The sequence below is a fragment of the Eulemur rufifrons genome, chromosome 7 (genome assembly GCF_041146395.1).
Source record: "Eulemur rufifrons isolate Redbay chromosome 7, OSU_ERuf_1, whole genome shotgun sequence".
Lineage (NCBI taxonomy): Eukaryota > Metazoa > Chordata > Mammalia > Primates > Lemuridae > Eulemur > Eulemur rufifrons.
Genome location: NC_090989.1, coordinates 239,904,070 through 239,925,910, shown reverse-complemented (window position 1 = coordinate 239,925,910; position 21,841 = coordinate 239,904,070). Strand labels below are relative to the sequence as shown.

The 21,841-nt window shown below is 36.9% G+C and overlaps 2 protein-coding genes and 1 non-coding gene across 3 annotated transcripts in view; 2 read left to right on the top strand and 1 right to left on the bottom strand.

The window, feature by feature from the left end:
- HAUS6 (HAUS augmin like complex subunit 6) overlaps positions 1–14,911 on the top strand; it is a 29,901-nt gene extending 14,990 nt beyond the window's left edge. Inside the window, exons 9-17 of the mRNA XM_069474233.1 lie at positions 825–1,018; positions 1,612–1,633; positions 2,110–2,212; positions 4,054–4,135; positions 8,316–8,382; positions 8,731–8,916; positions 10,946–11,081; positions 12,183–13,208; positions 14,808–14,911. Coding sequence (XP_069330334.1) covers positions 825–1,018; positions 1,612–1,633; positions 2,110–2,212; positions 4,054–4,135; positions 8,316–8,382; positions 8,731–8,916; positions 10,946–11,081; positions 12,183–13,208; positions 14,808–14,869 — 1,878 coding nt within the window. The 3' untranslated portion in view covers positions 14,870–14,911. The remainder of the gene's footprint in view (positions 1–824; positions 1,019–1,611; positions 1,634–2,109; positions 2,213–4,053; positions 4,136–8,315; positions 8,383–8,730; positions 8,917–10,945; positions 11,082–12,182; positions 13,209–14,807) is intronic.
- On the top strand, positions 8,105–8,235 carry LOC138388976 (small Cajal body-specific RNA 8). Its single transcript, XR_011234423.1, has one exon. It is a non-coding gene; the product is annotated as a small Cajal body-specific RNA 8 (non-coding RNA).
- Positions 14,912–19,829: 4,918 nt separating the features above from the next.
- On the bottom strand, positions 19,830–21,430 carry RRAGA (Ras related GTP binding A). Its single transcript, XM_069474232.1, has one exon. It carries the CDS (start codon positions 21,196–21,198, stop codon positions 20,257–20,259), a length of 942 nt encoding a protein of 313 aa, XP_069330333.1. The 5' UTR covers positions 21,199–21,430; the 3' UTR covers positions 19,830–20,256.
- Between the last annotated feature and the right edge of the window lie 411 nt (positions 21,431–21,841).

Below are 21,841 nucleotides of genomic sequence, written 5' to 3'. Positions count from 1 at the left end.
TTGCCTCAGCTTCCTGAGTAGCTAGGACTACAAGTATGCACCACCATACCTAGCTAATTTTTTAATTTTTTGTAGAGATGACATCTTGCTGTGTTGCTCAGTTTGGTCTCGAACTCCTGACCTCAAATGATCCTCCCACCTTGGCCTCCCAAAGTGCTGGTTTCACAGGCATGAGCCACTGTGCCCAGCCAGCTTTCACTTTAATATGTAACATGGTAGGCATATGAAATTCAGAGTACATGAAAATCAAGATGTGTAAACTCAGATTCCTATAGGGTCTAGGCAGGTAATAAATATAAATGAAGCCTGGTAATTACATGTAACAATAGGGAGAAAGTAGGAAGTGATGAGGTCTTTGGGAGAAAATTACTATAGTAATTTTTATGTAAAATCTATGATTCAAAAGATTTTAAAACACTGCAACTGTGTAGGCCAAATAAACATGTCCAAATGTGGATGCACCCTTTAGGGGTCATCAATTTGTAACTTTTATTAATAAATGAATTTATGATCTTTTCCCCAAATCTGCTCTTTCTGCTCAATCTTTATTTTTCTTTCCATCTATCTGCATTTCTTTTATTCTAGTTTTCAGCCTTTTGCATAATGGAAAAAGGGATCATGGCATGTTAAATCTTCCACAGTAGTTTTCATTGGACCAGAATGATTTATATAGTTTTATGTTTGGGAATTTTTGATTTTTTTTTTTTTTTCACTTTTCTTTAAGCTAAACTTTTTGTATAATAGTAAGAAACATAAATATATGTAACAATTTTTTATCTTAAGAACCTATAGTTCACCACTTTTTTCCCCCTCTGAATCCTTAGTTGCACATAGGAAATGTTTATGAGGCTGGAAAATTGAACCCCTTAACAATTATACAGTTATTAAATGAAGCCTTGAAAGTATTGAAATATGAACATTGTCAGGCTGACCAACCAAGATTGAAAATAGACCTTCACCACCTTGAGAAAGAGACCAAATTACAGAGGGAAAGATTATCAAATCTGAAGCATATGAGGTACACTAGAAAGATCTTCTGTTATTTTACTGTGGGAGGAGTAGGGTGGTTTTCTCAGTAAAACTCTTGTATAATTAACAACTCTTCAGCTTTGTCAAACAAGTGTGAGAATTTTACTAGTACTCAAAGCCTTGTGTAATCAACTCCTGGAGAGACACATGAAGTAGAAAGGAAAATTAATGGAGTAAATGATTTTCCCCGAGTGATAATTCTTTATGAAATAATTTGATCTTTTCTCTAGTTTTTCTTTCACTGGGTCCAATACTAATAGATGTATGATTGCTTTCTGGTTTTACAAGGAGAAAAAGTATTTTAGGTTCTACATCTTCATTTAGGAGCATTTATTTAATTTATATGTGTTATATTTGTTGAACTTTCAGTTATATTTCCTTCCCCTTCCCTATGGCTATTGTTGTTTTCTTAAATTTTACTCAATACTTTTTTGTGTTTTCATGTTTTAAATAAAGTTTTTTTTAATGCTATCATAGGTATAAAATAAAAGAAGATCTCACAACTATAAGACATTCTATTGTTGAAAAGCAAGGAGAATGGCATAAGAAGTGGAAAGAATTTCTTGGTCTGTCTCCTTTCAGTCTAATTAAAAATTCAGCTCCAGTAAGTAATGTTGACTTGACTTTTGGAGAGTAGTTTAATATATGGCAATCTCTTGATTTATCATGTTACAAATGACCTAGAAATGCTACATGTATATATTTGCCATCTTTGCTCCTGAGCCTAAAGTTCATATGTTTTGGTTTATGTAAGTTTTCTGAATATATAATGGAACATTCAGTAAGCTCCTGTTGTCATTTATAGTTAATATTTTTAGATTCAGAGGATTGTATTAAAAAGAAAACGAGACATTCCTCTTGATGTGAGGTACTGTGACATTTAAGACATAGTTGGAAGACAATGTAGTCCTCTTGTTCTTTATGTACTCTTTGGTTTAAAAATAGTTGCAGGATATATGCTCAGTAACTCTGTCTTTGTTAGGGAATAATAAAATCATCCATTCATAGATTAACTTAGCATTGTTATTGTGGTAATTAGCAAATGTGTTTACTTTAAAATTGTGAATTCTCTGTCTTAAGGCTGTGGATCTTTTACCACCTATGTCTCCGCTCTCCTTTGATCCTGCCTCAGAAGAAGTATATGCAAGGAGTGTTCTTTTTCAGTATCCTGCTTCACTTCCGGGTTGGTAATTTATCTTTTTCTCTTAAATCTCCTTCCTGTCATTATTTCCCATTATTATAATAGATCTTTATATTCTTTTGTTCCCTCCAGTTATTTTTTTATTGTAGTGAAATGCACATAACATGAAATTCACCATTTCAATCATTGCAAAGTATACAACTCAGAGGCATTTAATAAATTCACACCGTTGTGCAGTCATCACCACTATCTAGTTCCAGAACATTTTCATCATCTCAGAAGGAAACCCCTTCCCATGTACAAGTTTTTGAGTGGAAGCTCACAATTTTTTGACATGAAAGAGTAGTACAATAATTAACCTGAATACCTACTACCTGTTTCAATAATTAACATTTGCCATATTTCGTTTATGTGTATATATATATGTATTTTGGCTAAACCAAGTACATTCTAGACATTGTGATACTTTAAGTGTTTCAGCATACATTCCTATAAAAATAAGGACATTTTCTAGTATAACTGTCATGCCATTATCAGACCAAAAAAGTTAATAATTTTGTAATATCTCATATTCAAATTTTCAAGTATCATACTATTATCACACCTAAAAAATTCATATTTCCACAATATTGAATATATATTTCATATTCAGTTTGCCCAATTGCACAGTACTTGTGTATAAGAAAGTTTAATTGGGTTCAGTAAATAGAAGATAGATAATTGGAGGAATAAATGAATAAAAAATGAACAGACTATATAGCCAAACTGGAGCGAGGTAATAGGTATAGGTCATAGTTCAGCCAAGCCAAAGATCATGACAGCAGTTAGCACAGGACTTAATCACTGGGTTAGGGGAATTGGTTTGAGAGTCAGGCGTAGTTGGGGAGGACACTGGTTGGGAAAAATTATAGGCTAGAGAGTAAGGCCTAGGGTATGTGCAACCAGAAGAGTAGACACAGATAAGGCTGCATGATTTGCTGAAGGAGAAAGAGCTTCAGATAGAACATTCTGGTTCCATGGTAGCTTTGGACAGTCATTGATTATGGCAATAGAATTATTTTGATAGCTTTTGGCATTGTATTGGCACTGTGTTCTCACTTCATCTGGGAAAGGGCTCTTGCTAGGCTAGGCTTAGTTTAAGCCCTTTGAAATCATGGAATTCTCCTCATGTCCATTTGGAGATTTCTACACCTGCCTTGAGATGTAGGGCAGATGTGTGTGTTTAGGAAGTCCAGTTGGAAGTCCACGTTTTAGAAGTATGTGATAGTTCTTTGAGCTCCAGGCAGAGTACTCTAAAGCAAAACTGCATTTTGTGTATACTTCTGTCATAATACTATAGCAGTATTATCACTGTCTTTTCCTAGACTGATTCCTTGGAGGGAAGGTCTCCATTTTTTCTTTTTCCCATTGTTAGTACAGTAGTGGCACATAGTTATTCAATGATAGGTTGATGAATAAATAAGTAGGTTGACTGATACTGTAAATGCTGCACTGAAGTACTGTAACTTTTTGACCTTGCTGGCATATGGGGTAATTGCATGATCTGTGTACTGAAATATGAAGCTTATAACACTGAAGAATTATGGACTGTCGCTTTTTGGGGAAACTTCTTTTAGCATGAGCTATTAGTCTTTTTATAAAGGCCTACTACTAGATATTCTCTATTACTTTCCTGCCCATCACTTTATACTTAGCAATTGAATAATTATCTTTTCCTATTAGTGTTCATATTATTGTGATTTTTCTGTTTTCTTCTGTCTAGGAGTTGTTCTAGAATTTTAAGAGATCCTTGAATATTAGAATGTACAAACATAATTAAAGATGAATTTTTCTATTTATTTTTATTTTTATATTTCAGAATATTAATTTTTCTATTTCTTTAGATACACCTAAGCAACATAACCAAGAAAATGGTTGCAGAAGAGACAGCGATACTTTGGGAACTGTGCATAATCTAGCCAACAGGTAAAACAAATTTTATTTTCATGTTGATTTTTTTTTCTATATTAATTTTAGTCCTATCTTAAGCAGCTATTTCCAAACTTCTGTACTATGGGGTAGTGCATATTTCTCCTCTTAACCAAACAGTATTTTTTCTGTACTATGGGGTAGTGCATAATTTCTCCTCTTAAGCAAACAGTATTTTTCTACTGTAGACCCACATTTTCAGAAAAAGATTCAACATTTATGGTGCATTTTTTTCCTTCTATTCTTTTTCTAAATATTAGATTTCATGAGGATTATCAGATTTTATTTTTTTATTTTTTATATTTTTTGTTGTTGTTGTTGTTGTTGAGTCAGAGTCTCACTTTGTTGCCCAGGCTAGAGTGAGTGCCGTGGCGTCAGCTTAGCTCACAGCAACCTCAGACTCCTCGGCTTAAGCGATCCTACTGCCTCAGCCTCCCGAGTAGCTGGGACTACAGGCATGCGCCACTATGCCCGGCTAATTTTTTCTATATAGATTTTTAGTTGTCCCTATAATGTCTTTCTATTTTTAGTAGAGACGGGATCTCGCTCTTGCTCAGGCTGGTCTTGCTCTTGCTCAGCCTGGTCTCAAACTCCTGACCTCGAGCGATCCACCCGCCTGGGCCTCCCAGAGTGCTAGGATTACAGGCGTGAGCCACCGCGCCCGGCCGAGGATTATCAGATTTTTGAAGAAAAAAACTCTATATAGAAATTATCTATTGCGAGATTGGAAATTTTTGCTCTTGTGTGTGTGACCTTTTTTGGAAACCATTCTAACTATTGACTAAGTCCACGAGTTCAAGGTCCTTTGAGATCATATAGTCTGGTAGTTTTCGGACTATATTCTGCAGTGCCCTCTGGTGTTGAGGATGCGTCTAACCTGGCCTGTGGCCTGTCCTACCCTTTTCCACTTCAGCCTGAGGAGCTTGCTCTTTTTCTTTTGAGACAGTCTTGCTCTGTTGCCGGGGCTAGAGTGCAGTGGTATCATCATAGTTCACTGCAACTTCCAACTCCTGGGCTCAAGTGATCTTCCTGCCTCAGTCTTCCGAGTAGCTGGGACTACAGGTGCACACCACCATGCCCGGCTAATTTTTTCTATCTTTGGTAAAGATGGGGTCTTGCTTTTCCTCAGCTTGGTCTTGAATTCCTGGCCTCAAGCAATCCTCCCACCTTGGCCTCCCAGAGTGCTGGGATTACAGGTGTGAGTGACTGCACCCACTTGGTTTTTTACCTGGATTATATATTGGGGTTTTTGGTAAACCATTTGATAAAGAGTTCCATGCTTTAAAAAAACTAGAAGACTTCGATTTATTCTAACTCCCGAATTTAACATAAAGCTGAGTCTACTTTGTTTAACTTCCTTCAGAAGGACTCCTGTTTTCTTTGTTCCCATTTTGGATTGATGCCAGATTATATAAACAAAAAAAACCTCTAAACTAAATGTATGTAATCCACTTAGGGAATATATTAGTTCTCTATTGAAATTAAGCATTGTTTAAGTAGCAATCAACACAAACTACTGAATATATTCCTTTATTATTACTGTTATTATTATTTTTCGATTGCCCTTTGACCTAAATGGGTGTCCTTCAGTCCAACTTCCCCAACTATTATAGGTGAAGGACTGGTATGAAAATAAAATACTTAGGAAAATTATAAAAGAAAATTCTAAATTTTAAAAGAATGAAAGCACTCTTTATATGTTATCAATAGTTGTAACGCTATAGCCAGAGTCACAACTTTTATGTGACATTGAGCTTTTGGAAGTTGATTCTGCAGTAGTTTTCCAGTTCACAGGAGGTCAGGAGTATAGGTGGAAGAATTATATTTTTATTTTTATATTTGGATTTGATGTTGATTTTCTGAGTACCTAAAGAAAAATACTGAAATCTGTGAAGACCTAGTATTTTTCTAGGCCTTGTATATAATTATATGTAAATTTAGTTCTAATGAAAGCATTGTTACAATCTTACATTCTAAAATACAGAAATTTTAAAACATTAACATGGTATAAACTGTGGCAGTGCTAGGATTTCATGCTTCAATCTTGGCATGGCAAGTAGATAGTAAGTACTGAGCTAGGGCTGCTTTAAAGTTGTCTTGGATTGTGATGTTAACAGGCCTTATGGCATGTTGCCAATTTCAGAAATGAGAGAGAGGAGGGTGTAGAATGTTTCCATTGTTCTCTGTTGTAAAGTTTCACAAGAATGATTCAAATAGAAACACTTATTATCACCTATAGAACCCCATCTTCAATTGACATTTCCTCATTGATTCCATCAGTCCATCAACAGTTAACACAGATGGATTACACTACGAAGCACTGTTATCTCCTGGAAATAGCCTTGGGGAAAGACATAGCCTCTGTCCTCACCATCTTGTGGTGACACCTTAGTGTCATTGGTCCATAGATTGCTGGCTCTGTGTTAGCAGGCTTTCTGATAATTTTTTTTTTTTTTTTTTGAGACAGAGTCTCACTCTGTTGCCCAGGCTAGAGTGAGTGCCGTGGCGTCAGCCTAGCTCACAGCAACCTCAAACTCCTGAGCTCAAGCGATCCTCCTGTCTCAGCCTCCCGAGTAGCTGGGACTACAGGCATGCGCCACCATGCCCGGCTAATTTTTTCTATATATATTTTTAGCTGTCCATATAATTTCTTTCTATTTTTAGTAGAGGTGGGGTCTCGCTCTTGCTCAGGCTGGTCTCGAACTCCTGAGCTCAAACGATCCGCCCACCTCGGCCTCCCAGAGTGCTAGGATTACAGGCGTGAGCCACCGCGCCCGGCCAGCAGGCTTTCTGATAATTTTAATGTAAAGTTTTTGTAAAAATTTAAGACAAAAATCCCAGTAGATGATTAATTCTTTGCCTTTGATACCTGGATTATATCCTACCAATCCTGAATTGAAGCTTGAGCAATTGCAGTGATTTTGAATTATGTTTGGAAGATAGGTGAAGATTCCAAGAGTGCATGTTTGAAAAAGTTTGGAAAATTATATTTGAAATTGTATAATATATTTGCAAACTATTAATTTTTATTAATTTTGTACTTCTGGCTATGAAGAGAAAGCAAAGCACCAACATGCTTGATGTTGGAAGTGGTCTCTGGCAATTTTGGCTTTCATATTACCTAGGGTAGCAAAGCTTCCGGCCTTTGAATTTTGAAGAATTTTTAAAGATCAAAATAAAATAGTTTCTTTAAAGTTATTATTTCTTTGAAAGTTTTAAAAATTTATTAACTTATTTTATAATTAGCATGAAAAGATGCATAAGGTTTTACTACTTATCCAAAGGGGCAAGAAAATCTAAAAGATTAAGAAATATACAGAGTGCAGCAGACTAAAACTGTGAATAACCTTATGACTTTACTATAAGTGTAACATATTTGCTACAGAGCAAGGTTTGGCATACAAGAAATGGATTTTGAACATGAAATATCAGGCCGGGCGCGGTGGCTCACGCCTGTAATCCTAGCACTCTGGGAGGCCGAGGCGGGTGGATCGCTCAAGGTCAGGAGTTCGAGACCAGCCTGAGCGAGACCCCGTCTCTACTAAAAATAGAAAGACATTATATGGACAACTAAAAATCTATATAGAAAAAAATTAGCCGGGCATGGTGGCGCATGCCTGTAGTCCCAGCTACTTGGGAGGCTGAGGCAGTAGGATCGCTTAAGCCGAGGAGTATCTGAGGTTGCTGTGAACTAAGCTGACGCCACGGCACTCACTCTAGCCTGGGCAACAAAGTGAGACTCTGTCTCAACAAAAAAAAAAAAAGGAACATGAAATATCAAAAGAATCTTTAAGTCTCTGCAATAACAAAATTCTGTGATTTGGACCCCATGGACATTGTAATAATGCAATTCTAGTTAATTGAATTTGTTTTTAGCCTGTACTCAAGTTCATCAAGTCATTTCACCCTTTAAAAAATAGTATTGACTTAAAAAAATATAAAGCGGGTAAGTGAAATGTTTATAATTGGGAGGTTGATACACAAATTGGGCTGAAATACTGCTCTACTTGTCACCATACTTCCCTAGAATAAACTGCCTTTTGATGACCGGGACGAATTGAGTGAAATCGTAACGGACAGATACGGGGCAGACAGTTATTTTGGAATATTCAGATATACCAAGTAATGGAATTCTTTCCTACTTATAACTTGGATTTGTTATCTTTTATACTTTTAGCCCTGACTCTTCCTTGTTGCAGCCAAATTCATCATCAGATAGAAACAGTGTTACACTACTTAAAAAGGTACATTTTAAAACAATTTTCAATCAGTGCTGCTTTTTGGTGAGGAAAAAACAACTTCCAATTAATTCTGACTATACTAAGTTATGATGAAATATTATTCATTTTTATTGATATCACAGTTTAATTAAATTTAACTTCTATTTTCACATTTTCCAGTTTTTGCACGTTTTTTACCATATCTATTTATGCATTCTCTCTTTCTAAGTGGGAATATTGGAATTAATTAATTCTGCTTGTGAATATATACTTTCACAATAATATTAACAACCTTTTATAGGTTCATGATAATCAATGAACCTCTAATACAGACAGCTTCAAGATCAGCCATAACATGTCTCTCTTCTTTAGGACATGAAAATAAGAACTCCCAAAGAGAAAAATGAAACAATTTCTAAGAAAATACCAGAATTTGAAGTGGAAGATTCTCCAGTATCAGATATTGCAAAGAATACAGAAAGTAGTGCGTTTGGAGGATCTGTGCCAGCCAAAAAAAATGATCCATTCCAAAAAGAGCAAGATCATCTGGTAGAAGAGGTTAGAAAAGATTGTAATAAGTATACTTAAATATGTATTATTTTCTCGATGGTGTTGGGATCATAAGTGAAATACAATTAATTACTAATTAACTGGGATAATTTGGGGAAAGGAGGTCACAGATAAGAAAAATCATGATTAAAGCAAAATTGGTTCCCCTAAAAAGTAGGAACAGATTTAGTATAAACTCATTTAGTTAAGAGTACATCCATGGTTTAGAACCTACTTTCCATTCTGTAAATATCATCTGGAAGTATAAAAATAATACGTGTGAGATATTTTGGGGATCAACCATTACATAAATTTTTAGATAAATTTATCCAATGATTATGCTCTATTAAAATACTTTGTTAGTGTCATCTGTTGCTTACCTGAGCTTCCTCTTTATTTGAATATTAGAACAAAGAATATGCAGTATTATATTACTGAGCACAGGTTTTATTCTTTTTGCTTCCTAAATATTTAAAAAGTGATTAAATGCATTGTTCATGAACTTGATTGTCCTAACCAGCCCTGTCCCTTAATGCTATGCTGTTTTTCACTGGTAAGTGACCACATAATACTACCATTGCTCAGTGTTGCAGAACTCAGTTTACACAAATTAAATACTCAATCTAGTCACTAATAATTATTTTTATTACGTGTTTCCCACAATATCCCTTTGCATTGCTTGAATTTGTTTAAGCAGCCAGAAAGTAAATCAGTTACTTTTTATTCCTGAGATACTGAAAGAAAAATTTTGTATAGTAGATAGTAATTTGAGTATTGGAGTCCCTCCTTTGTTCTGTTCACAAGCAAACTGAATGAGCATTGTCCAAAACAGAGAACTGGGTGTCAGTCATTTTTTTTGTTTGTAACATGAGGACCAGTTTCATGGTCTCCAAATACTTTTTTTGCTCCCCCCCGCCCAGTCTCTAAATACTTTTAAATCTCTATAGTTATATTGTTTCTCTTCTTTGACTCTACACTAAAGAAAAGATGATCACTCTGTCTTTTTTTTTCCCGAAATGTAGAAGGAAAGGCACATTTTCTGGTTAAAAGGATTTGGATTAGCAGTGGAATGGGATGGGATAGGAAGAGGGGAGTCCTAAAATCTCACAGAGCTCTCTAAGTAAAGTGAAATTAATTTTCTTTAATAGTGTTTACCACAAGGGATATTTAGTGTTTGAATTCCAAGAAGCCCTCTGTTTTCCTGGGTCAATTTGATTATGGTTTCAGGAAGTTTATATTTTAGTGATCTCAGGGGCAGAAATTTTAATTTGTGTGTGGTTTTTTTTTTTTTTCCAGTTTTATTGCTAATTAGTTAATAGAGAGTGCTATTTTCATATTATATTCTGTTTGTTGTTTTAGAATGTATCTCTATGTTTTGTTCACTAATTTAGATGTGATAATAAGGGTTCTGGCAAAGAAGTATATTGTCAGAATGTATTGTATTTGTTAACAGAGGTGTTACTGTGCAAATTGATTATAATTAAGAAGAATCTGCTTGCTTTAAAACTGGTCATTTTGAGGTATCATTTAGTCCTCTTCCAGAGCATTGAAGATATTAACCTTGAAATAATTCAGACAGGGCAGGTAACCTATTCTTGCTCTGAAAATGGTTAAAATGTAATTTTAATACCTACTAATAAATGTAACATAATTAATAAAAAAAGCCCATAGAAAAATCCCGGTCATTTTAGGGGATACACAGTTGTCATTCTCAAAGATGTGGCAGTTAGCAGCTTAGGTAACTACACAGTCAGAACTGCCTCTAAATCTTCCCAAGAGTAGAGATTCTTGTCTCTTCTCTCCTTTATAATGGGTTATCCATTTACAATAAGGAAGAAATACTTTAATGTTGCCATTTCACTTTACCGGATTGTACTTGTACAGAATTATCTGGGAAGTTCATTGCTGCTTATTTTTGTGCTGTCTCCTATGGGAGGAGCTGCTGACGGTTAAGTGCTTATTGTTCATATCAGGGCTTTTGTTGCATTTTACCAATGGGCTTGATGATTTTTGCTTTACTTTTGCTTTTCTGTTTTAGGTTGCCAGGGCAGTTTTATCTGATTCACCACAGCTCTCTGAAGGAAAAGAAGTAAAATTAGAGGAACTAATTGACTCGTTAGTTTCTAACCCCTTCTTAACAAGGAACCAAATTCCCCGTACTCCAGAAAACTTGAGTAAGTTAACAATATTTTCTATACCTTTAATTTTTTCTTTCTTAAATATTACCACTGTTAGAACCATGGTCTGACAGATCTTTTCAGCTTAGTTGGCAATGGCTCTTTATTTGTTCTGATACAAGGGACTTTTAAGTTTTAAATGTGGGCACTCTCACTTACACAGCAGTCTTTAAGCAGTATTTTGTGCCTTTAATATACTTAGTACACAGAGGTATAGTCAACCCTGATGATATACAGTTTTGTCTTTGTTGTTTTACTTGGCTTTTTTCTGTAGAGATTGTATTTGATCACTTTAAAAAAAATCCCCTGCCTCTGGACTGACCTGTGATCTACATTTATAGAGTATAGAGGCTATGTTCTCTCAGTCAACAACCGGAAATACCAGCCAAAAACTTTGTGCACAGATCGTTACCCCTCCCAAATTCGTCAAACTGCCCAATACTTTTTTCTATAACCTATAATATATGTAGACAAAGTTCTGATGTTAATGTCTTTATGTAGGCAGATCATCTTTGTTGAGTGATTAAATATAATTTCTGTTTTACTGCTGACTGGTCATAATGAGACAGAGCCTAGATCAGTGGTCGGCAAACTACAGCTTGTGAGACAAATCTGGCCTTGTCCTGTGTGTTTTTGTAAATAAAATTGTATTGAACACAAGCTTGCTCATTTGTTGATATTGTTTATGGCTATTTTCATGCTGTAATGGCAGAGTTGAGTCTTTGTGATAGAATAGATGGCCTGCAAAGCCTAAAACATTACTGTCTGGCCTTCACAGGAAATTTTGCCTGTCCTTGGCCTAGATGGACAAGAAAATGTCTTTTTGATACATGTAATTTATACGTGCTGTGTACAAGTAGATGGACATTGCAGGAACAGCTTTTGTTATATGTGTTTACTTGTGTTCAATCAGTTGGAGATGGAGTTCTTTGATGTTGTTGAGGTTTGTTATATTGTGGAGCCTTGTCATCCAACCAGTATGTATACGGAACATAGATTGAGTCAGGAGCTTTATCTTTAGCACTAGAAATGAAATGATTAATTACATGCTCTATGTTTGGGAATATTAATAAATTGTGTTTTCCCCCCTTTAATTAGTAACTGAAATCAGGAGCTCATGGAGAAAAGCTATTGAAATGGAAGATAACAGAAGTGAGGAACCAATTCAAATGGATACTGAACATAGAGAAGTATTGCATAATCAAAGAGAACTTAGCATGGCCAGTTTTTTCTTAGAAACCACTGTGTCAGATATTGGCCAATCTCATTTGCCTGAAGAGAAATTTGTTTCAGATTGCAAGTGTGTACCTCAGAAATATACGGTGACCAGTCACATAGGTGAACCACCAACACAAAGTCAGTCAGATTTGTTAAATAAGGAAATAATTTGCAAGCAAGATTTAGAACGTACAGCTTTACCAACCAGGCTTTCAGAAAATAGCCAAATAGCGACATTCTCACCTGCCACAGGCAGTAGGTTAGATGTGATGAGCAGCACTGAAGAACAACATATTATAATATTGGACCACTCACAAGCTTCTAGAAACAAACCTTCCATAAATAAAACTACATTATGGGACTCTTTTCAAATACCAAGTGATATTAGTTCTAAGAGTTTTAAGGATATTGATTTTGGCATATTACATGAAACTCTTCCAGAAGAAGTTGGTCCCCTAAGTTTTAATAGCTCCAGTAGTTTAGAGGCCAATTTTAAACTGGAACCAAATAGTCCTGTGCACAGTGGCATTTTTTCAGAAGATGTTGTGGGAGAAAGACAGACTACCCCAGAATCAAACTTCAGTTTTCAGGCTATTTGCAGTAGATATAAGCCTGTGAAGAAATCTCTTTCCAAGAAAAGGGAAGACTCTTACCTCTCTAATACTGAAACACTTGAAAGATGCAAACCAGAATTAAGCCCCACTCTCCAAAATGTACAAACAGATGATGTGTTTAACTTTTTTGACCCTCATGATTTGCACACTGAGTATACAAAACCATCTTCACGCCTGTCTCTTGGTCAAAGAAAACAGTCTCTTTCACCACTAATTAAGTTTTCTCCAGTGGAGCAAAGATTGAAGACCACAATGCCATGTAGTCTTGGAGAACTTCTACCTAATTTAAAAGGTAAGATTTAGCTAGACCTGTACATATTCACCTGTTGAAGTTTTCTCTCAACTTTTCATAAAAATAGTACACAATGAATGCTGTATGATCTTTGTCATTAATTTGACAAAATGCGCTCCTTTTTCCTTCATCTAAGATGAGAGGAATGATCCCTCACTTTGTGGTTTCTTTCAGAATCTCTGTTGACATGTATATAGTTTACAATTGGTTTGGGTTAGGGGTGGGGGGAAAAAAAACCCAAACCTGAAACTTGCTGCTTTTGTAATACAAACTACTGAAAGTAAATCTCATCGAAATCCTCTTCTCCAGTGGAAGGTGGCTTTAAAAAACTTGAGAAATAACAGGATTTTTTTTTTTTTTTATTTGTTTTTGTTGAGACAGAGTGTCACTTGACCCTGGGTAGAGTGCAGTGGTGCTATTGTCACTGCAATCTCTCACTCCTGGGCTCTGAGTGATCCTTCTGCCTCAGCCTCTTGGGTAGCTGGGACTACAGGTGCGGCCACAACGCCCTGCTGGGTTTTTTTTTTTTTTTCCTTGCCTTTTCGTAGAGAGGGGGTCTCACTTTCGGTCTGGCTAGTCTCGAACTCCTGAGCTCAAGCAATCCTCCTGCCTCAGCCTCCCAGAATGCTAAGAGTACAGGTGTGAGCCACCATGCCCGGCCAGAAATACAGTTTTAAATATCACTGTTGTAATGATGTATTTGCAATTTTCTTTGAAATAAATTTGGTGGGAGGCGGAGAGCAGAAACAAAACATGGTTGGTCAGTGTATTGGTTTCCTAGAGCTACCATAACAAAGTACCACAAACTGGGCCACTTAAAACAATAGAAGTTTACTGTCTCTGGAGAGAGCAAGTTCTAGAGGCTAGAAGTCTAAACTCAGCATGTTGGCAGGTCTGTTTCCTGTGAAGCCACTTTGAAGAGTATCCTTCTTTGCCTCTTCTAGCCTCTGGTAGCACCAGACATTCCTTGGCTTGTGACAGCATAACTCTAATCTTTGCCTCCCTCTTATGGCATTCTTCCCTTGTGTGTCTGTGTATCTTCTTATAAGGACACAGTCATATTAGTTAAGTTACAGGCCGACCCTACTCCAATATAACTTCATCTTTGCTAATTATATCTGTAATGACCATATTTTCAAATAAGGTCACATTCTGAGGTACTGGGATTAGAATGTCAACATACCTTTTTAGGGCACACAATTCAACCCATAACAGTTAATAATTATTGAAGCTGGGTGGTAGATACATTGGGTTAATCATAATTATCTTCACTTTTGTATTTTTCATCATAAAGACTTAAAAAAATTGCTCTTATAGCATGTTAGGACAGATAAGGACCTAGTGATACAGATTCATTATATATGACTTTGATTTGCCTGTGATAAACACTGGTATATCTTAGGAGGAATATATTGGTCTCTGGAGAAAGAGGGTATTTTAGTGAGAATAATAGTAATTTTATCATAGTTGAGTATTTTCATGACTATGAACCTTTTTTTCCCCTTAAGGCTGACATTTGCTGCTACTTGGAATCTGTCCTATTTATTTTTATTGGTAATTGCTTATCCTCTCTTTTTTTAAAAAATATCAATTTTGTAGAAGGAGACATCTTGAATAAGAGCCTTCATGCAACAGAATCTCCATCTGACTTGACAAGATGAAGCAGTACCCAGTTAATTTAACTATGATGCACTTAAATTGAAGCAGTGTCACTGGGTAGAAACTGATTTATAATTTAAATACATGTTGGAAGTGTAATACTTTTTTTCAAGGTTTAAAAATTCTAAATACCTTTTAACCTCCTGTAATGTTTTTAGGTATGAAAGTATGTTTGGGTTTTTTCTCTTTGTAAGGGTACGGGGTTGAATGTGAAGTATTTGGAAAGCAACTGTCAAGTTATGGGAAGCCATTTCAATTTCGTGAATTTTGTAAGCATTAAGTAAATGACAAAAGTAATAGTTTGACTGACTTATTATGTTATAATTTCAGTTAACTAACATAAGGATGAGTAGTTGTACTTTCACTAAGTGGTTGATACAATAGCCATCAAATATACTGATGTTCCATTTTAGAGAAACATACAACTTTTATTGTTTTATTATGGAACATTATGGTACTAACCAGAAAAAGTGAGAAAAGTAGTGCCTTGGGATGTGTAGTCAAGATGACAAATTTTAAGACTGGGAAAACTAAACAGGCTTAATTGTTCAAGTAGATTGATCCTGAGAAATGATGTTTGATGGAATAAAGTGCATGTGATGATAAGTGAAGACTGGGGCAGAATGGTTTTTGAAAAAGGAAAAAGATGGAAAAAGATGACTAGACACTTTGAAGGAATACTGTCAAACTGTAAATCCATTCAGTGGGTTGTATAACATATTTAGTCTAATTTAGACTTTGAGAATTTAATCTTAGTTTTATATTTTAACGAAAATATAAACTAAAAATTCATTAGTCTGTTTTATTGTTGTTGGTTTTTTTGGGGGATGGATAGGGGTACTCCTCTTGGGAAAGGAACTAGTTTTGATTTGCTCAAACCCCATCAAAGTGCCCCGTGCCTACAGAATATCACTAATATAACTTGAGAAAATTGAACTTAGGGTTAAATAACTTGTCATGCTTGTACAGTCTTCTGCCTCACTCCTTCAGGTACCCTGGCCCAGAAAAAGGCTTGTCTCTAGTATCCAACTGAACACATGCCATCACCTTTTGTGAACCAGGAGGAATGGAACACGCACTGCAAGGGTTATAACGCCTACAGTGCCCTCTGTAGAGCGCCAGCTGGCAACCATTAAAACCTTGTCTATGAGCTCCCAAGGAACTGGCAAGGAGAGGAGAAAATAGGGAGGGGAGAGTTGTGGAAGTAGATGGGTTTAATAGTTCATCTCTTTTCACTTAACTTGGGCCTTTCTCTCTTTAAATTGTTTGTCCTATCCCAGTTTGAAGACCAGTCTTTTTGTGGGGAAAAAAAAACAAACAAACAGAAGAAAGCACATATAACTATCTTCTTTGCAATGGAAGAGGAAGGAAGGAAAGCCTCTCCTAAGGTGCTATGTTTATTAGTTAATACAACAAATTAGGGACTCTGCAGGTGTATTGGGAAAACATTCTTTAGTCTGCTTTAAGAAAACTCAGTATCTATAAATCTAAAATTTGCATTTTAGGGAGGAGGTAAGGCATCTGCAAGGTATCAGGGCCATTGCTAGATAAGTAATGCGTATTATTTCATTTAATTGTTATGACTCTGTAAGATAGCAATTATACCTATTTTACAGTGAATGACCTAAGATGGACTTAAGGACCATTGTGATAGGATCATCTGGGATGCATCTTTAAAAATGCAAGTCTAAAAAGGGGATTAGGTATCTGCATTTTAAATATGCTTCCCTGGTAATTCTTAGGCTTAATAAAAAGTTTTGATAACTAGTGCTAAGGTATAGAGGTTCACATTTAACCCTATGGTACCTTAAAGAAGCAGGTACACTGTTGCATATATACTGTGGTCGTTAACTATCTGGTAGGGAAACTCAAGTTCATCAATAAAGCGTGGGAATCCCTTAATTAGTGAGAATCAAAAGATCAAAGTGTCTCTGGACATTGTGGATTTACAGAAATCATAATGTTATGTGAGTTATACCTGTGATAGGCTGAAAGTTCCTGATAATTCTTTTCTGCCCTTCCTATGCCAGCACCATAAACAGTATCTCAAATCTCACTTCCTTCTCCTAAACCACTGTGATTACAACTTTTTGCCTTCAGCCTCTTCCCTATCTAGTGTCTCCTGCGCAGTTGCCTTTTGATCTTAAGAAACTTTTGATTGGGTCACTTCCTTGCTTAAAATTCCATTAATGGTTCATTGATAATCCTAGAAGAGTTCAAATTTAAAGGCATGTAAAGTCCTCTACACAGATTTCCTCTATTCCCTTTTCCACTGTGATCTCCCATTTACTGAAATGCTTCATTGAGCGTGGGTACTTAGAAATCTTGATTTACAGTTCTCTTGAAGCTGGGCTGGAATACCTTACCTTTCCCTTGTAGCTTATCACAATTATAGCTCTCTTTTAAGGCTCAGAAAAAGTCTTACTTCTACCTTGAAGTCTTAATCTATCCTTTCCATTTCCATGTGCCTATCCCTTCTCTGAAATCTTCTGTAGTTTATCTTAACTGTTTTTATTCATTTAATATTTTACTAATTGTTTTTATTATATCTTTTTTCAAGGATATATGTGATCTCCCCAGTTATACCCATTATATACATACATACATAATTTACCTATGCATAGATGTGTATAGGGTGTATGTATCCACAAACATACATATATCCCAAGGGCTGTGTCACCTTTAGCAAATATTTAAGTATTAGAATTGTTTTGTTTGCCTCCTACATGATAAAGTAATGGTAAAGAAGGCTAATTTGTTTTAAAGTATTTTTTCTCATTACATTCAGATTATATGGAATGCATTTTGTTTTATTCACTATTTGTAAGATATAAACGTATGTAAACTGACTTCTACATACATCATCTTGAAACTTGAGATAATGGTAAAATGTTCTGATCATTTTAAATGTTTAAAGAGGACAAACATGTAATATTGCTAAACATGAAAAATGTTACCAAGTGGAATAAAGAATAGTTGAAGTTAAAGAAAAATATTTGGGGGGAATTTAACTGAAGACCAAAGTACCGTACAAGTGTTTTGAAACCTTTTCTTTACCATGTGTTTCTTAACCATGAAACTACGAAGTCAATTTTATCTAAAGGAGAAACAGGAATTTTTTTTTTTTTTTTTTTTTTTTAAGAGAGTCTCACTGTTGCCCAGGCTGGAGTGCAGTGGCCTTACAGCTCCTTGTAATCTTGAATTCTGAAATACAGGAATTCTTGAGGCCTGTATAAAAAATTATACAGACTATTCTTTTCCTTCTCTGAGTATACTAAAATTAAAATGTTTAAGGACATTTTCCTCAGTGTAAAGAAGGTATTTGCTGAAGTAAAATTCTCTTTTGTGTTACATAGTTGCTCTAGAGATCACCTTTTTCCTTATGCACCGTGAATGGCAAGTGTGCAGCCTAAGTTTAAAATATTTGTGAGTCTTCTATGGGACTATTTGTAAATATGTTTTACATAACATTGTCTTGAATAAATATTTAATATACCGTCTGGCTCTGGAATTTCTTATTTAATATCAAAAAGAACTATGCCCCTGCAGACCATAAAATCATATACAAAGATATACTAATAACTTGATCAACAAAAGAAATTTGAGAGGTTCAGTGATTCAGGTAAGAATATTTTGTTACTGCCATTTTAATTACTAGGTTTACTACATGTAATATTTTAAAATGATTGGCAGGGTTTTCTCATTTGGAGTCTTTGTATTAAGTTATTGCCGATGGCTCTAATGAGATGATTTTTATAGCTTACATGTGAATAGTATCTTGCTTTTTATGGGTAGGGACCCTATCCACATCTGCTGCTAGAAAGAGTTTAATAAATTTTAAATAACTTTACAATGCCTTAGAAATTCTAAAGCCCTATCACTTATATTTACTGTCTATAGAAAGATACTGCCTCATCTGTAAAATGAGAGGCTCTGAGTTATCAGAGGTCTCTTGGCTGTAAAATACTTAGGTTTCATTTAAAACAATCTATGAGGTAGCTATTGCTAGAACTGGAATGGGACATTTTAGGTCTGTTTTCTGATTTCACTATACCACATTGCCAATCCAAATTAGGAACCCCAAAATCCTTCCCCAAAAGTAGGTAATCTAAGAATCTGATTCAATATTATGTAATTTCTAGATAGATAAAAACGGGAAAGTGATCTTACCCAAAGTGAGTTAAACACTATTCCTTGACAGAAGTCACTTAAGTTGCTGGGCTTCAGCTTCCTCAGTATGTAAATCTGGAATTAATATGAAGGGATAATCTACCTCTAAAAAGCTAGAATTTTTATGATTAATTTTTCTGTCAATGGAGGAAATAGTGGGGGTGTAATGGATAGAAGGGGAGAGTCTGTAGTCAGACTGTCTAGGTTTAGCTGCACGGCCTTAGTATTAGGTCACACCAGTTTTCTCATCCATTAAGAGAGAAAAGTAACCTACCTCATAGGTTGTAAGGATTAAATAAGATAGATGCACATCAAGTACTTAAGAATACCTGGCATTTAGTAAGGGCTCAGATATTTAGCCAGGCTTCACATACGGTAATTTGAGGAAAGAATGGCTCAGTAGGTGGTAATGATAGCCAACACTTGCATAGTACCCAGCATGTGCTTGGCACCATTCCTGAATGCTATGTTTTAATTTAATCCTTTTAACAATCCTATGGACTAGTGGTATTCTTACCCACATTTTACAAATGGGAAAACAAGCACAGTAAAATTAAGTATTTTGCCCATGTTCACAGCGCCAGTAAGTGAAGGGACCAGAATACTAACTCAAAGGTGGTCTAGCTGCAGAGTCCATACTCTTAACCACTCTGCTATAGCTATCAAATATCACTGAAGTCAGGAGGGCCACAAGCACAAAATCCAACCTGCCAGTTAAGCAATTCTTGTGGGCAGTTAGAATCTTTGGATTTACATATGAAGCACCTTCAAATTATTTCAAATAAGACCATGTTTTAAATTACTAATACGTTTATTCATGATTGAAGCCAAGAAGAATTTATAAATGCATTTTAATACCTTGCTCATAAAATAGTAACATTCCATCTTTGCAATCTGATAAGGAATACAGAAAGATATTGGTAAAGGCTTTGATGTGCATATCTATTATAACCAGGTAATCAGAACACACACAAACCACCTACTTTAGTGTTACACCATACCGACTTTTCAGAAAGGCCATCTGGAAGCTCTACTGGATAGCTGAGTAAATAGCGTCCAATGTTTAAAGACTGGGGAGTAGGAAAGAGAGAGATGGAAGTAAAGCAGCACACATTTCAAAGCCCACTTTTAAGCACACGACATTATGAATATTAAAAATAAAGGATGCAAAAACAAAAAAAGGCAATTTAGCATTTTCAGAAAGAGCATTTGGCAATATTCAACGCATAAGGAGACTATGCTTGGGGCCATCCACTCTCTCCAGCTTCTCAAAGTGTTTCCTGGCATTGCGAATGTTGATCAGAGTAGCTGCAGAAGGGATCGATGGATCTGACATAACAACCATCACATACGTGTTTGATGTGAAGATGTCGATGAAAGCAGCGAAGTTAGAATTCCTAACTTCCATGCTCTGGAAAGAAGCGGCCAACTTACTGCAGCTCAGCTTGAACTGCTTGATGATGTTGCTGATCTTCTCAAATCGGTGGACGTCACGCTGCTCTTTGCACTGGTAATGGGAAATCACCAAGAACGTAGCTCTTTCGAACAGCAGAACTTCATCGGCCTCAATTATTTGGGCAAAATTCCTTAGGTTCATCTCCAGCTGCTGAACGTTGGGAATCAGCTGATAGACAATACTGGACCAGGCTTTGTAGAGCGTTTCATCCCAGATGGATGTTCGAAAACAAGCACACTCCAGCGGGCGAGATAAACGCCTCAGGTCTTCCTCTCGCTCTTTAAAAATCAGGTCACGCTGATCCTCCTGAACCAGATCCATTTTGTGCACCAGGCAGAAGATTTTGGCATCAGGAGAATTCTGGAGGATGGCCTCCAGACACGACTGGTAATAATGCATGTCCTTTTCTAATTCGCGGCTCTCGACGTCAAACACGTAAATCAAAACCTCAACATTACGGAAGATATTGTCTCGCTGGCTGGTGAAGTAATTTTCCATGAAGGTGTCCTGACCGCCACAGTCCCACAAGTTCAGCACCAGGTTCCCCAGGAATCGGACGTGGGAGTGCTCCACATCTATAGTGGCACCCAGGCGCCGGGTGTCGCGAGCAATATAATTTGCAAAGATAATCGACCTCATGCTGGTCTTCCCCGACCCGCTCTTCCCCATCAACAGCACCTTTTTCTTCATGGCTGTATTTGGCATCACCCGCCGGGGCCGCCGCAGACTGGGCCTGAGGGCGCGGCCTAACTGCAGCGCCGAGGGAGGGGTCGGGGGCTGCGGGGGGCTCCGCAAGCTGGGCTTCGGTCAGCGCCGCCGCGCAGCTGTGCAGTCAGGGAAGCCGAGAGCGCGAGCTCTGGGCTGGAAAGGCCGCGGCGTAGCTACCTCTCCCTCAGAGCCAAGCGCCGGATGCAGCCGACTGCAACAGCTCAGAAGCACTCGCCTTCCGGAGAGATAAGCCGCTGCGTCCCCGCCGCCACCCACTTCCGGCGGCGATCTCGCGAGAACTCCCCTCCTTGCCTGTCTCTGCCCTACGAGCTTTGATGATCCCTGCTATTTTAATGTAACCCAACAGGGGCCCCGCGACAGATAAAATGGAAAGGAAACCCAAGAACGCTGATATTTTGTTCTATTTAAGCCGAGTTTACGGGTGCAAGGGGTACAATTATGGTCGGCCGAGAGAATGCTGCCCTCTCGTGGCCAAAAAAACCCAACCCCAACCCGAACCCGCTTTAAGAGCGAGATGTGCTTGGGTGGTTTTCTGCAGGGGGCGACAGACAGCTGAAGTGGAGGGAAGGCCTAGCTTCTCAGCTCACTTAGACCTCCGCAGATTCCCTGGCCTTTAGTG